The sequence below is a fragment of the Cyprinodon variegatus genome, unplaced genomic scaffold, assembly GCF_000732505.1.
Source record: "Cyprinodon variegatus isolate N-32 unplaced genomic scaffold, C_variegatus-1.0 Scaffold986, whole genome shotgun sequence".
Classification (NCBI taxonomy): domain Eukaryota; kingdom Metazoa; phylum Chordata; class Actinopteri; order Cyprinodontiformes; family Cyprinodontidae; genus Cyprinodon; species Cyprinodon variegatus.
The window spans coordinates 214,278-230,244 of NW_015151439.1; the positions used below are offsets into that span (position 1 = coordinate 214,278).

General features: G+C 38.9%; 1 protein-coding gene across 1 annotated transcript in view; it reads right to left on the reverse strand.

Annotated features, from left to right (window-relative positions):
• ano4 (anoctamin 4) overlaps positions 1-15,447 on the reverse strand; it is a 57,924-nt gene extending 42,477 nt beyond the window's left edge. The window contains exons 1-3 of the mRNA XM_015399076.1: positions 15,000-15,447; positions 11,811-11,885; positions 3,050-3,274 (exon numbers count right to left, since the gene is read on the reverse strand). Of these exons, the coding sequence (XP_015254562.1) occupies positions 3,050-3,274; positions 11,811-11,885; positions 15,000-15,204 (505 nt within the window). The 5' untranslated portion in view covers positions 15,205-15,447. The remainder of the gene's footprint in view (positions 1-3,049; positions 3,275-11,810; positions 11,886-14,999) is intronic.
• Between the last annotated feature and the right edge of the window lie 520 nt (positions 15,448-15,967).

Sequence of the window (15,967 nt, forward strand, 5' to 3'; positions counted from 1 at the left end):
ACTAAGGTATTTGAGGCATATAGATGTTGTTCCTGCTTCTTTTTCTTTTAGTTTTTTGGAAGTCCTTAGAAATATGTTCTAGCCATTCCAGATACAATTAAATTTTTTGAAATCTACTTCGGAATTTCTTTAAATATAGATATTTCCTGTTGCTGTTAAGTGTTTTGACCCTACTACATGCTGACAAACAGGTTCTATCATGCTTTCCTTTTCATTCTAAAGCTTTAGCAGTAATGGAAGCCATATATTAGTTAAAATTGGCATTCAGTTTCTAATCAGTTACTCCCTGTCTGATGTAAAAAAAAAAAAGATTCCTGCTTTATTTGTTCTCATTTAAAGCATGTGCCTGCTTTTAGATTATCTATGACACTGAGAGGAGAATAGAATAGGAGATGGAGGGGGTGGGTGGTATGATGCTCAGAGGATCAAGTGTCAGGAAAATCATTCACTCCATCCGGATGAGCCCATCATTTTGTTATTTTCCATCAGGAAACATGGAGATTTCATGCTTCCTGAGCTGCCGCTGGCGCACAGACAACACACTTCCAATAGACACTTACTCATACTGCTCGAAGTCAATGACATGACCTATATGTGTGTCTTTGAAGTAATGCATCATGGATGATGGAGAGGTAGAGTGTATAGAAAAGAGTTACCACTACAGCAGATGGGGAGCGAGCGATTGAAGGTCATTTGCTCGCATGGTCAGAGGAAGCTGAGTGTGAGGAATGAGCCAGATTAAAGACAAGTGAGAGGAGGAGGAGGACATGGCAAGACATGAAAGAGAGCACTGCAGCACTCTGAAGAACAAGCTGCCTTTGCTTCAAGACAACTTGACAACACTCACCGTGTAAAGGTGGGCAGATTTAGAGGCAGCTTCACCCCTCAGAGCGGAGAGGGGGAGAAGGGAAGGGGAGGAGGGCTTCCCGGCTGAGCTGAAGCAAATGCCAAAACAGCCAGAGGACTCCTCCACATACAAACATGCAAACAAACACACAAACACTGAAAACCAACGATCAGCCCTCGCTTCCCTCCAGAGGCAGCATGCAAACAAACCGAGCGTCCCAAGAGGGTAAAACAGCATTCCCACTTTTTTTTTTTTTTTTTTACCCCCTTCTCCCCATCACTGCATCGAGCCAATCAACATCCCAAACACGCAGAAGCGCACGCATACTCTCTGACTGCTCTGTCAAGCTTGCAGGCGCATTCAAAAGATCCTCAAAGAAAAGAGAAGAAACGCATAAGCAGGATGTTTACAGTTTTAGGGAGAGAGAGAGAGATGGAGTGAGGGGGTGTGCGTGCCGCTCATCAGCTTCTCCGGCAAGACTTTCCTGCCAGCCAATCAGAGGTCATGCAGCTCTGACAGCGGGCCTATAGGAACAGAGTGCTGGCTATGGCAGTGTTGCTGCAGCACAGCACAATGACAGTTGGCACCGATTACAGTGTCAGCAGGTACCATTAATGGAGACTCAAGGGCACATATCCACACGGAAATGAGGGAGTGTGTCAAATTAAAGTCTACAGAAGACCATTATATGGCAAACAGAAACAACGACAGTTATTATTCACTTACTTCACAGTTTATAGAAAATAGATTTTTAAAAGCTCAGATTTTGACTTAAAACTGTGTGAAATGTTTATCGTTTTCACAATTATATGGAAAAAAGAAACATAGCTGCAAATTCATTATGCCAATGTTTGAATCTGACCTAATAAGTTTGCAGGAGCAAAAATCACTTAATAGAATAAAACCATTAAAATAACAAAAACCCCTACCATCACCTACTAGAAGTAATTAACAGAAAAGTCACAGACAATCTAGAAAGGGTTAAAACATTTTCTGCCACAGTACCCAAATTACTCCAAGAGTGTATTACGCACTCATCCAGGAGCCCTGCAAGAATCCTCCATAAAATCAAATGTATTTACGGGAAAATTGATGGGAAAATATTCTGTAGACGGTAGAGGACTATTTCTAAGAATTTGTGCCCAGTGGAAAAAACAAAAAGACACAGGCAGTACAGTGTGTGTAGAGAACATTTATAAACTAAATTCATAAAAAGATTCCAGAATAAATCCTTTTATCTTGTTCCAGCCACAAAGTGTGTTTTATTTGAATGAACATTATAACATTAAAGTTATAATGAGCGGAGAATATAGCATATGGTTTTCAAAATATAAACACATAAACAAATGTTAATATAGTTATCCTTCTGAGAAAGCTAGTTCTATAACCAGCTGCGTTTATAGCTGCAAGTTTCTTTGGGGATGCTTCAAAAAGCAGCTTCACACGTCGTAGAGGCTCTAACAGGTTTTACTTCAGGTTTGCCATATATTTAAGTCTATGCATCTTTTTACTAATCAGCTCTGACCAGCTTTCCTGTCCCCTGCATGCATCCAGCCACCATGTTTTCTGCATAGTTTTTGTATGCATTGTTTCCAAAATTAAGTTTGCTTTAATAAGAACAGATTAAAATGTCTTCTTCTTTTATTTTGGAAAACATAAAATATTTGTTTTTGACCTGTTTTGAAAGAAATAATATTTCGTTCTGTATCTCTGCTTCTGTCTCCTTGAACCCCAGTCGGCCTCAGCAAATTGCCGCTCACACTGAGCGTGGTTCTGCTGAAGGTTTCTTCCTGTTAAAAGGGAGTTTTTCTTCTCCACTGTCGCTACAAGCATGCTTGGTGTGAGGGATTGCCTCTGAGTCAATGAGTTGATGCAGTACGCTGGTTTTCCTTAGATAGAAAACTTTGTAGCCTTATTATCTGGTTAAACTGTCTCTGTAAAGGGTCTTGAGATGACATGTGTTTTAAATTGTCGCTATATAAATAAGCTGAATTGAATTGAACTTCCATTTTCAAATGACAGCAGAATCTCCTGTCTAAGCAGTGGATCTCTGCTTCTCCTCCATCATAAAGATGTAGCAGCTGAGCTGTTGACAAGTTTTTTTTCTTTCAATTCTAACCAGATCACCAGTCTTTAAGCAATTCCTCATGTAGCCTGGAAACCAGACAGCTTATATGTGCGCCATTACAATATCTAACCTACTTGTGCTGCTGTCACAAAGAGTCTCCTGACTGGCACTGCAGGTTGGCAGCGGATTGATGGACAGAGAGGCAGGGCAGGAGACCGGCTCTGGATGGTCCACAATTGGCAGGGCTGCTGAAGCCTCGGAGTGAACACCGTCGGGACTGGGGAGGTTCTGGCTGCTCGATTCAACTGGACTCTTCCAGTGGGAGAAACCGATTTCCACCTGACCCCCGAGATCGAACCCTGTCAAACAAAACATGCAGGATACAGACAGGTGATTGGGACTCTGAGCAGATGTGAAAAAGGTTTTGGTAAAACAACACTGCCCTCTACTGGTGCCAGGTCAAAAATGTTAACAAACCCTAAGAGGTTATAAAGAAAATATGCAGAAGATTGTCAATAAAAAAGAATAAATATAAAAAAGTAATAATTTTAAATATATTCAGAATAAAAGTAGTTTTCCAGTGCAGGTTTAGCAGAGTGAAATGCTCTGAGGCTCCTCTCTGCCACTCTTATTATCTGCTGCTCTCTTGCTTTGTGAAAACCTGCAGACTGCTGATCTGGCCTCCAGCCTTCGATTTTCCCTCTAAAGGCTTTTCCTTCAGCATTACAACGTCTCCAAGACTGGTGACCCAATGGAGCTGAGCTGTCTGCTGCAATCTGATTCAGTTTTGTCTTTTAGAAACTGATGGCTTGAACACGGACATCATGCTTAGAGACAAGCTAAAACTACTGAAATATTGTTTCATTCAATGTCATTCAACACAGAATAAATTATACATCCAAAGTGGATGCCTCTTAACCTGAATGCAGTAGTAAAGTGATGTATTTATTGAGGTTTAAAGCCCCATTTTATCCAGAAAAGGTGGAGATTTACTAAAGTACAGGTAAGAGTAAAGATTGCACTGAAAAGACACTTAATTTCTTCTCATTCTGAAGTTAAATCTGACTAACAGTGGGCTCTTCAATTAAATCTTTAAAAATTAGTCTCTATTTTGTAATTTAAAAATATTGAGAGAAATAATGGAATAATGTAGCTTTGCAGCCTTTTGATAGGCTCATTTAAAGTATCTAAGTAAGTAGGAGCCAGTAAATGTGTTTTAATGGAAGACCTTAAACATATTGCTTGCTTGTGTTGCCTATTTCTGACTTCTAAAACTAAATCCGAACCGTTTAGCAGGGGGCTACTTAAGTACAACCTTCTACAAGGAGTTGCTGGTTATCTTCCCAACTTCTGTTATTAAGTCTATTTTGGCAGTTCTAGACTCAAACAAACAACTAGACCATATCTGCAGAGAGAATAATCAGGGTTGACCTTCCCACCATCCAGAGCATGTGCAGATCTAGGGTGAGGATAAGGGCTGATAATACCTCTATAGACTCCACATATCCTGGATACAAACTCTTTAGACTGTACCTCTCAGGCTGGAGAAAATTGAATCATGAGTAAAAACTATGTCTAAGAGCTTTCTTCCTTGAGCCTGTTACCCCATGAAAACAATGTATACCTTCCTCCCTGCTCAGTGAGCAAAACATAACAGGAGCTATTACAAACTGCCTTCCTTTCTTTTTATAAATGAAATGTCAGTACACAAACGTGTACATTCTGTTCCTTCTATTCTTTTTTATATCTATACTTCATGTCTGTATGAACTGAGTACATTAAACCAAAGTCACATGTCTTTGTACACCCAGTTTTGTGCAAATAATGTGTAAAATAATTTAGATTGTAATGAGTATTGTTGCATTTGGAGGAAAACGGGGCTGAGAACACTTTATGGGAAGCACATCATGTTTTATTGGTGTTTTGCTGCAGGGGAAACTGTTGTACTTCACCAAAAGGAGGAAATCATGTGAAAAGAACATTAGCTTGAAATATGGAGGCAACATCTCAGAACAGCAGCCAGGAAGTTAAAGCTTGGTTTAAAAGGGACCAAAGGATAAAGATGCCCCCAAGTTAGCAACAAAGGGGCCCTAAGATTACAGGTATTTTTTTTTTAGGGCCATTTGAGCCAAAAGAAGCATTTTCATTCTCAGATAGAAAGAGTAGCAGATTGCAGAGATAACTCTGTTCTCCCAGAAGATTTATTTAAATAGACTATCAAAATGAAAGGATTTTGAGAGGTTTGTTGAAAGTTTACCAAAATGTTAAACCCAAATCTTAGTTTATACTTAACTGTAGCCTATATGAAGAACAGACGTTACAAAAATAAACATCTAAAGTAACATTACTGTATTGTTTTTAAAGTAGAAACAAATCTAGTCATCCAAACTAGATCAAAAGCATTATAATTTTATGTGGTAGAAATAAATGTTACTGGATGTGTGTTTTCAAAGAAAGTAGTCCAATTGTATAAGAAAATTAGCATGGGTTCTAACATGGAGCCTTGTGGTATCTCAGAATGGAAACCCCCGAGTGGTATGCATGTCTGGAACCTTTAAGTGCTTTAATGGTCGAGGTATGACAGAAAAATGTGACTGACTGCATTAACGAATGTAGCCAAACCAAACCAGAGACACATCTGCACTACATTTTGAATAACCCATATTTTACAGCAGCTTTGGAAAAAAACAATCACCAGACAAAACATGGATGTTAAATAGTTTTATTTATATTTTCTTTTTTTAAGTGGATATCATAGTTTTTCCATCACATTTTAAAAACGATAATCAGGTAAAAAATGCAATTTGAAAGTTCTCAGCTGAAGGGTACTAAATAGTACGCATTACTCCTTTAACCGTAATTAAAACTGAAATACTGCGATTGAAACTGTTTTTTGGCTTCAAAGACCCCACAGAAAATGTGAAGATTTCATTTTTACAACAATGACATCTAATTAGGATGTAACCTAAAATTCATAATGCATAACAGTAGATATGCATTTGTCATTAAATCTACAGCAATACCCAACTTTTTTTGTCGCAGTTTGCCCACAGAGCCAACAGGTCTGTGGATGACTTACTACATCCTTAAGCAGCCAAACTCCCCAGGAACCCAGACCAAGATACTGTTTGTGAACATCAGCTCTGCCTTCAACACTTTAATTCCTGCTGCAGGACGAGCTCTTGTTGCTGAGTGTACCTGATTCTACCAGCAGGTGGATCAGTTTTCTTGACAGACAGGAAGCAGCATGAGAACCACTTTGGTCTCCTTTTGATTGTTGGGAACCATCAGGACCTCAAGCGAGAGCTGAACATCCCATCCACCATTTCACATGATGGACTGAGCTGGGTCTGTGAGATGTTCAAATCTGATGATGCTCTTTAAGACCTTCCTTTATCAGGTATTGGTTTGAAATTATTTGTGTTATATCACTAACACTGGGTGTTGAGTAGATTTGAAAGGCAAAGCAATCCCTTGCTTGGAGGGTAAACTCTCACATCCAACGCTGCTTTCAAAGAGAACTTCTCTTGGTTTACATGCTCTATATCTACACATCACTGTAATTGTTCTCTAGGTCCATAACATACCATCTGTTACCATTTTTAATGGTTGTTGATCCGAAACCAATGGCCTTCTTTGACCAACTAGTTTAGTTGCTTTTGCAACCAATCTATTCTTAGAGTGTGGGATAATACTTGACATTATAAACTCATTGTCAAAAAAAACTGAACATGAATTGTAAATGTATATTTCAGCAGCAGCAGAATGAGTCTAAACAAATGTCCAGGTCAGTAGAAATGCCCCCCAAACCCCTCAACCTTATCATAACTGCATAACCTTATTATGCAGTTTTATTATACAAAATGTACACATGAAAATCCTTTTCTCATCCACAGCTTGTATTACCGCCCTCTGTACAGAGGTGAACAGAAGAGCAGGGAAGGTTGGATCAATTATATGATAGCCTCACATATGCAGGTGTATCAGTTACTGTTGCACAGTCTGGGGTAGGAATTCAGCTTTGTTATGGTGTTCTTTACACAGCACAGTGAAGCTGCTAACTGTTTTGAAAAGCATAATTTCTCATAATGTTGGTTGTGTTCACAGCAAAAAAAACTGTCTTCAAACATCCTGTTCTCTAGACTGGATATATACGGTACGTCACATGAATACATCATTTGGTATATTCAGATATTATTTCAAATCCTGAAAGTTAGATTCCATCCATCCATCCATCCATCCATCCATCCATCCATCCATCCATCCATCCATCCATCCATCCATCCATCCATCCATCCATCCATCCATCCATCCATCCATCCATCCATCCATCCATCCATCCAATATTTGTAACTTGTATTGTGATAAGGGCTTCAACAGTGTGACTTGGTCAATGCACTATATCTAAACGAGCCTTTGATTCCATAAAGATTTGAGTGTAAAATGTATTAATTCTAAGTGGATAATCTTCAAGAGATTTCATAAAAGTCAATGGAAATGGATGAGGGAGGAGGCGAGGAGCTGTAATCAACACCTGGCCTGTATCCGGATGACCTCCAAAACTTGCAAAGCATGGACATAGTGTGTTCTAAGCAATATATCTCTGTTGCAGTCATCAAAAAAAAAAAGTGCCCTCCTGGCTCAGTGAGGAGAGCGAGGCCTAGATACGTTAGCTCCTTCACTTCCTCACATCCTTGGAGCCAACCAAACCAGAGGCAGGTGCAGATATCTGGGGCATCCTGTGCACCCTGCTTTTACAGGCCTGAGCCATTCTGTACAGAGTGTGCTCAATAATTGCTCTATGAATGTTCTCTTTGACAAACACAGCAATTAGCCAAAGAAAAGTCATTTCTCCTACTTTGAAAGCAAAATATTGTTTATCTGCTTTTTTTCAAAGAGATTCCCAGTGATATAGATAACGCTTTTTTGAACATTTGTGTTGACAGAACAAAGTTTAGAGAAACAAGTTTAACTTCATGTTTAATCCACCTTTGATATGTAGATACTGAAAGTTTTGTGGATTCTTCTCTGCAAAATAACTAAACCACACTCAGATTTGATGAAGATCATCTGTGAACATTTCTTTTTAAGTTTAAAGTCTTCCTATCCACTCTGATCTGCTTCCCAGTCGCTGTCTCTTTAAGCTGCCACAGTGTTTCACCGTAGAATGGTGGCACAGCATGATTTGTTTGTGAGTCTTTCCTCGACTACATCTGCCTTACTTTTCAAAAAACAGGGCTTCAGACTTGCATACTGCTGTAGCCCTTATTTTCTACATACTTTGGTTGTGGTTTGGACTGTTGANCTTTGATATGTAGATACTGAAAGTTTTGTGGATTCTTCTCTGCAAAATAACTAAACCACACTCAGATTTGATGAAGATCATCTGTGAACATTTCTTTTTAAGTTTAAAGTCTTCCTATCCACTCTGATCTGCTTCCCAGTCGCTGTCTCTTTAAGCTGCCACAGTGTTTCACCGTAGAATGGTGGCAAAGCATGATTTGTTTGTGAGTCTTTCCTCGACTACATCTGCCTTACTTTTCAAAAAACAGGGCTTCAGACTTGCATACTGCTGTAGCCCTTATTTTCTACATACTTTGGTTGTGGTTTGGACTGTTGATTATGTCAAGAGTGATGGGAACCAAGCTTCACATTCCATATTTGTGCACAAAAACCTGCCAAATAAAGTCACTCTATCTCTGATTTCTATTTATTATCTATTCTGCTCAACTTATTAACTTCATTAATGTTGTTTGTTTCCGAATGTTCTCCAACAAACTGTTTAGGCCTTCACAGAGGAGCTTCATTTATATGTAACATATTGATATATGAGATTGAACACTAAATGAATGGACCCTATTTACTAATTATGTTACTTGCAGCTGACTGGTTCATCTTGATTTTATTTGGGGTTATCCGGACAAAGTTGACTGAGCTACACTTTAGAAACCTAGAACACTCAGCATCTAAATCAACTAGACTTTTGCCTTTTCTGTGTTTTACTTTAAGCTATAGCACAAAACAGCAGCAAACATCCAGTAAGAGCAATTCAATGCTTTCAGCCCGAAGGTATACAATCTAGAGGGAAAGCATGGATCCAACCCAAGTTCTTGGTCCTGTAGAATTACAACAAAGTGCTTCAAACTTATCACCAATGTTCATGTAAATCCTTTCCATATTGTCCTTTCCTAAGTTTTTGCATAACGGGGGAACACCAACTCTCAGCAGTAAATCCCTATAAAAGAAAAAGAGGCCAGGATTAGAATCCATTAGAACTTTTAAGAGCCTACAATGATCCTGACTTGTCCTCCCCTTTTAAGACAAAAGCCACTGCTAAATCACAGAAGGTTCATTTGATGTCAGACAGAAGACTATAGATCGTTCCTGTAAGTAAAAAAAACCTAAAGTGAGGCCCAGCAGTCCAAAGCGCTTCCTCAGCACCTCATTAAGATTTTATAAGGAATTCAACACAGAGAGAAGAGAGTTAAATCCCTCGTCTGAACTTAACTTTGTTTCTCGACCAAACTGCAAACACTACCAGATTGTGTGTTTCCAGTCGCACTAGCTAAAGGGCATCTAGCTAAAGTGCATCTACATAAAAGGCATAAGCATAAGAGAATGTAGAAAGAATCTGAAAGACAGAGGCTAAAAAATAATTTTAAAAAGTCCAACAACACAGACATAAATAATTGTAGATTATTTTAGAAAATATTTCACCTTGACATCTTTGGTGATTATTAAATATGCAATTGTTCCCGGTCCAAACTAAAACGTTTACCTTCCATAAAAGCGATTCTAAAAGGCTTGAACCTAAATATTTACATTTCTGCAGTTAGAAGTTCTAATGAAATGGGTAACTTCGACGGTATATAGAGCATAAAGTAGTGCAGTGGGGGCCCTTTTTCCTATAGGTGGCTGTGCACTGCCAATCAGCAAGAGGAGGATCCTTTTACCAGCTAAAATCAGTGTATTACATTTACTATGAACTTTAAGGAGAAAATTCTTTGAAATAAAAAAAAATGAAAAAGAAATGTGTAAGCAAAATTTACATACCTGCCAAGGTTTGGATTGAAAAATAAGGTTAATTTTAAAACATCCACTGTGAGTTGTCCAACTACCAAAGTTAGGCTCCATTATCCATATATTTCAAGACATGTTGACAAGAAATCTAAAATAAACACCTGTCAACCAATTGGCAACTCCAATAAGGTTATTAGATTATGACTCGCAATGCTAGTGACAGTTCCATTTAGAGAGGCAGATCAATGTATTTTTTGATATATAATTCTAGAATAAGGGAAATTTAAGGGATAGTAATAATACGGGAGAAAGGCGGGAAAAAAGGTAAACAAATATGGTAGTTTCTCAGCCAAAACGGAAGACTTGACAGCTATGTAATTATAAATATGTGCTACAAGGGGCACAGTTTGTAGCAACGCTGCCTTGCATCAGGAGGCTTGGTTTTTAAATCCCCAGCTTGGGTCTTTCTACATGGAGTTTACATCTCCCCGTGGCCATGTGGATTCTCTCCAGGTATTCTGAATTCCTCCCACAGTCCAAAAACAGGATTGAATTGGTATGTCTAAATTGCCATTAAAGCAGATATATACTGAGAAACCAGGTCGTCTGCGTGTCGCAGTTAACGCAGCTATGTCTCCGCCACTTCTGTAGACACTCTGGTGTACCTCTCCAAAATTGTAGGTGACTGCAGACAGTGCAGCAGACAGGAGGCCTCTGATTGGTCAAATCTACATCCACTCTACACTATGCATATTTCCTGTTTGATACCTTGCCGGCTTGTTTTGTTTGTATGACCGCCTTTGTGAAAAACAACTCGTGAAGATGGACGAGCTAGAAGAGGGAGGTGCATGAGAACACTGGGACCCTTTTTCCACCTGGATCCCCGCTCTTTTTTGCCCTCATGTACCTCCGTTGTCGCACAAACTTGCCCCCACTTGGTCACCGCCTCGGCCGTATCTAGACCCACAGCTAGTTTGTGATTGTCCCTCTTGCGTTGTGGCATGGAATGTGGCGCAGACCACGCTTCAATATTGGGCATAAATAAAGAATATCTGCGTCATACCTGCAACAAGCTCACTGCGACACACTGCGGTGGGAGAATAACCAGCCCTTTAGGTGTGTGTGTCTCTGTTGCCATGCGATAGACTGGCAGTGATGACCTGTCCAGGATCTATGCCTCCTTTCCTTCATTGACTGTTTTAAATAGTTGATCCAGTGATCCTGATGGACAAGCGCTAGAAGATGGATGGATGAAAAATATATACTGTAGAACTGTAGCATAGTTCAAATGTGAGATTTAGATTCTATGTTGATTGTGTTTCATGTAATCCAGATCTGAACATATTCAACTGTTGAATGAATGAACCATATGATATCTTGTTATGTGACTGAAGGTTTTAACCCTGACAAAAACATTACTAAGAAAAAGGTAACAAATGAACTCAGATTATAATTTTTTTTATTTACAGGTTTTCATTCTATTTACATGTTTGGTTTGAGTCTAGATTTGTCATATCGAGAAAATAAATGCAACAGCAGATTGTGTGTGTTGTGCATAATTCCCCTTTATAGCAGCAATATACTAAGTCTTTAAAATGAAAAAAAACAGTCTTTGTTTTATTAGGCTAATATTCCTTTCTTGTAATTTTTTTTGTACTGAAAAATAATTCCAGCGTTATCGTAAATCTGTCTAGAGGGAAATTAGCCTTTTGTGTGAGGCGATGACCTCTGCCGTGGAGCCCATTTAGACTTTGGAAGATTAAAAAGCTTCCGCAACAACCCTCTCCTCCACAAAACTACAGAAGTACCATGTGTACACAGAGAGAAAAGCATTAAAAGCATTTTGTTCTTCCAAAGAAGTTTGCTCAGACTTACCGATGGTGATCTGACTCACGCAGCTGTAAAAAGTTCCAGAAGAGACATTGTAGCTGCTGCTGCTGGGTTCACGGTCTGTGAGATGAGCAGAGGCGCATAAGTGGGAAAAACATATTGATTTCCTCTGTAGAAATAAGCATCAGTTGGTTTTTACAATCAATACTTTTGTAATAAAAGTAAAAAAAAAAATAAAAAGTCCAAAAGTAACTTCAATATTTCACTGTTTAAGATATCTTGAGCAAACCCCTGAGCCTAATGTTGCTGATCCTATAAGGTTACATGAACGGGCCTCTAATTCTGGCAGTATTTTTGGTAGTAACTATACTAAAAGTGTAAAATAAATAAATAAATGTCTTGCGATTATGGTTTTTTAAGAGGTTCTGAAGTGAAAATTTTTGTTTCACCTAAAAAAAACTCTTCTTTAAAGAACGTTTTGCTATCCGATTATTAATAGATTAGCAAACTAATTAATAGTTGCAGCCCTAGTTCTGGGGAAAGTAAAATTGTAAACTTTTACCAAGCTGATAAACATGTTATGCAGCTAATTTTCTACTGGATGTGCTACACAACAATTAAGACGTTACTTCAATTTCAGTTAAATACTTGAGGCCTATTTTGTTACCAAAATTAAGCAGCTACAGGAAAAATTTTCCATTATATGACCTAACATTACAGACATATCTATTATCTCTATGTTAATTATTCTAATGCATAACATTTAATTACATGCAAACTTATTTTCTCCTACAGAGAAAGTTTAGCCTACAAGAAGCAGAAAGAATGCATCATTAATTTATCTCACGGTCAATGAGAAAAATGACCTCCACGTTACAGATCTTATGTGGGACACCAGCTATCAGGGGGGCAGCAGTAAACAATGTGCCTCGGGACAATAAGGCGAACATGCATAACACTGCCCCTTTAGCACAACTGTTAGGTTTACACTGTTGGTAGAGATACTGAGTAGTTTTGATCACTTTTATTTTTTAAGTAGGAGGGTAAAAAGGACAAGAGTCCATTTATATTCAACAGTAGGGGTGACTCTCTTTACATTACCTTCCTTCACTGCCCTCATTCTCATCTTCCTGATTCCTGCATTCATCCAGCCTGTTTTTCATGGCAACTGTTTGTATAGTTCATCCTTGTCATTTGTATTTCATCTCGGGGTGGAACTGAAAATGTATTTTAAATCGTTCAACTTTTCTTTTTTTTTCAATCACTTACACACACAAACGTTTTTCATCTTGAGTGTAAAATGTTAATAACTTTTAATAATTTTGGTTTAATTACTAGTTTGAGCGTATTAAAGACTTATTTCTAGATTTATTACACTACACCCATGTGGGAAAGTGATTTATACCCTATTCTTTTTTTAAAGGGGGCATAAAACAAGATAAAATATATTTTATGCATAAAAAAGCTGTGAAACATACAATTGAGAATAAGGGAACTAATGTTAGGGTCCTGCTTGTGGGGTTTGTTTTTTGTTTGTTTTTTTAGTTTCTCCTTCCACCTCTTGATGGTGCCATTTGCCCGTTTTGGCCTGGAGGGTTGTCTCCAGTATTTCTCCCTCACCTGCGGCTCGTTGGGTCATCACCAGAGGAGTATTTGAGCAGCGGACTGTCACCACCTCGACGGCAGAGTGTTTGCCAGTGTTGGGTACTCTAGCCAATCTGAGATTAGCTGAGTCTAACCATTGTGCCTTTGTCTCTCTGAGTCTAAGTTTGCCTTTTTCTCCTTTGTGTTCTCCGGTAGGATAACCCTCCTGATTTGCTGGATAAGCCTAGTCCTTCTACCCCCTTGGAAAGAAATATCCATGTCTTTCTGAGCAAGGGGAAACCTTCACCTGATCCGTTCAAGTCCACCACTGGAAAATCCTGTGACAGTCTGTTCCGTTGCTCCTCTGGACCCATCACTAGTCTGCCTGTCCACCCTCCAATGAGTACAATCTTCTCTGGACAATACCCCCACAAACTGGACCCAAGGATCTTCCAAGAACCCCTCGAATGTAAGTCTTTACTGAACCATTCATCAGCCTCGTTTATTTTCCCTACGGCCCTTGAACTCATCCTTGTGATTTCCCCCCTAGAGTTTCCGGTTCCGGTTCACCGGATCGCTGGATCTCCCTCTGAGAAAACCTGTACAATCTATCTCTCTCTCTCTGAGCTTGTAACCTCTGCAATAAACTAGTTAACTTTTCCCTTTGTCTCTGAGTGGTTATCTGCATGTGGGTTAGATCTCTGAAGCCCACCATAACACTTAATATTTGCTTACATTTTATTTTTAGCAACAAGAAATGTTTCTCCTTTTTATAAAACTTAAAAAAAATTCTATCCATAGTGATCCAATAATGAAAAGCTGCCCCCTTAATTTAAATTATTTGAAATTATTGAAAACCTCTTTATTTTTATTTATGTAGTTCACACCATTGATCGTGAACGCCGCAAAAAATACTTTTTATTTTATTTTTGACAAATTAAACAACACTTAAATGACTTCTTTTGGTGTTCATTCTTATTTAATTTGCATTATTCCAATGTACTTAATAGCCAAATATTGAAAAATGTCTTAACCTTACCTTAGTAGGTTTTCAAAATGTCCTAAAGTCTGTTTTAGTTTTTTCACCAATGAAAATTTGGTCAGTTACTAATTTAAAATAACTGCCAAGATTTTAGCTTTTTGCTTCTTCAAATTATTAAAAAGAACCTTGCAAAAAACTTTTCTGTTCTTATTGTTTAATTGTACACAAACAGCTGCATGGCAACATTAAAAAAAAACAGCAGGACAGAGACTGATTTCATGACTAAGTGGATCACATCTACCACAGATGATTACATTTGGTTCCATTTTAAGAGAGAACACATCTGCAAATGTAATTTATTTCCAAAGCTATTGGAAGTCTGCCGGTGGACTCTGGAACAACATTCATAATTGATCACATAATAAACAAATTGCACCAGAGAAAAGAAACTGGTATGAAAATGCAGTCTACAGTCGAGACGTTTGGACATTTAAGCGCAAGAAATAGATTTGAAATTGATTTTCAAATAGATAAAACTTATCACTACTTTTATTACAGCTTCAGTTTTCTTGTTTGTTTGTTTTTTTTGTTTTTTCATAGTATGTTTAAAAACAAAACTACAAATGGCACATGTCTAAGTCCGGATGCTGCACAGGATGCTTTTTCACCTGCGGATCCGGAGGAGAGGCGCGTCGCGAAGCCGCGGCGCGGACTGCGCGGACAGACCCGCACCACCTCATCCTGGCATTGCAAACACACGACCTGGCTGTCCTGCCCGTCTCCAACCTCTCTGCAGCCGACGTCCTGGATCTTCATCCCTGCGCTTATCTGCTGGACCAGTCGCATGTCGGCCGCCGCGTCATGATCCAGCATCTTTCTCCTGGGCGCTCCAACATTACGCGCTGCTTCTCCGCGCGCGGCACCGCTGCCGCACCTACTGCTTATTTTTGACACAAATGGAACCCCATAGAACTCCTCCCACTGCAAACACAAAGCTCGGATATGAGTTCACCTTTAGTCCCGCGGGCCAGCTGAGCTCGTGTGCTCTCGGATGTTACGTGAGCGCCGCAGGCGTGGCTGCTCCATGCAGTGTCGCAGTGACAAGATTGAAGGCTGGCGAGGATATTTGTTTTTATTTGTTGGAAATCACATTTGAAAGTCTTAGTAAGGCAACACAGAAGTGAGTAAAGGAGAAATTCTCTTTTCTTTTGAAGGAATAACTTTCGTTTTGGGGTGTTTTCAGTAAAGTGCTTACTCATGAAGGTTCGTCCCTGTTTTTACTCAGAGGAGCAACACGAAAAATGTAATCACTAGGGCGCACATTTCAGATTTTGATTCATTTTTATTTTTATTTTATTTTTTTATTAGGGTATGCCCAACCAGGGGAGGAGCTAGATGGGGGGCCAGGGGGGCCACCCTTAGCCAATCTTTAGCCACCCCTACCATTTTTTCCCCTCTAATACAGATGGTGGCAGCAGTGATACTCTCAAGTGGAATATTCAAAAAAAAAAATAATTTATTGTGGTTAATCATGCACATCAATAAACTAACATCAAAGATGATAAATACAGAACTTATCAAATCATCAATTTATGTAGATATTAGTGATTGCAAAGATGTTTTATGCAGAATGTTT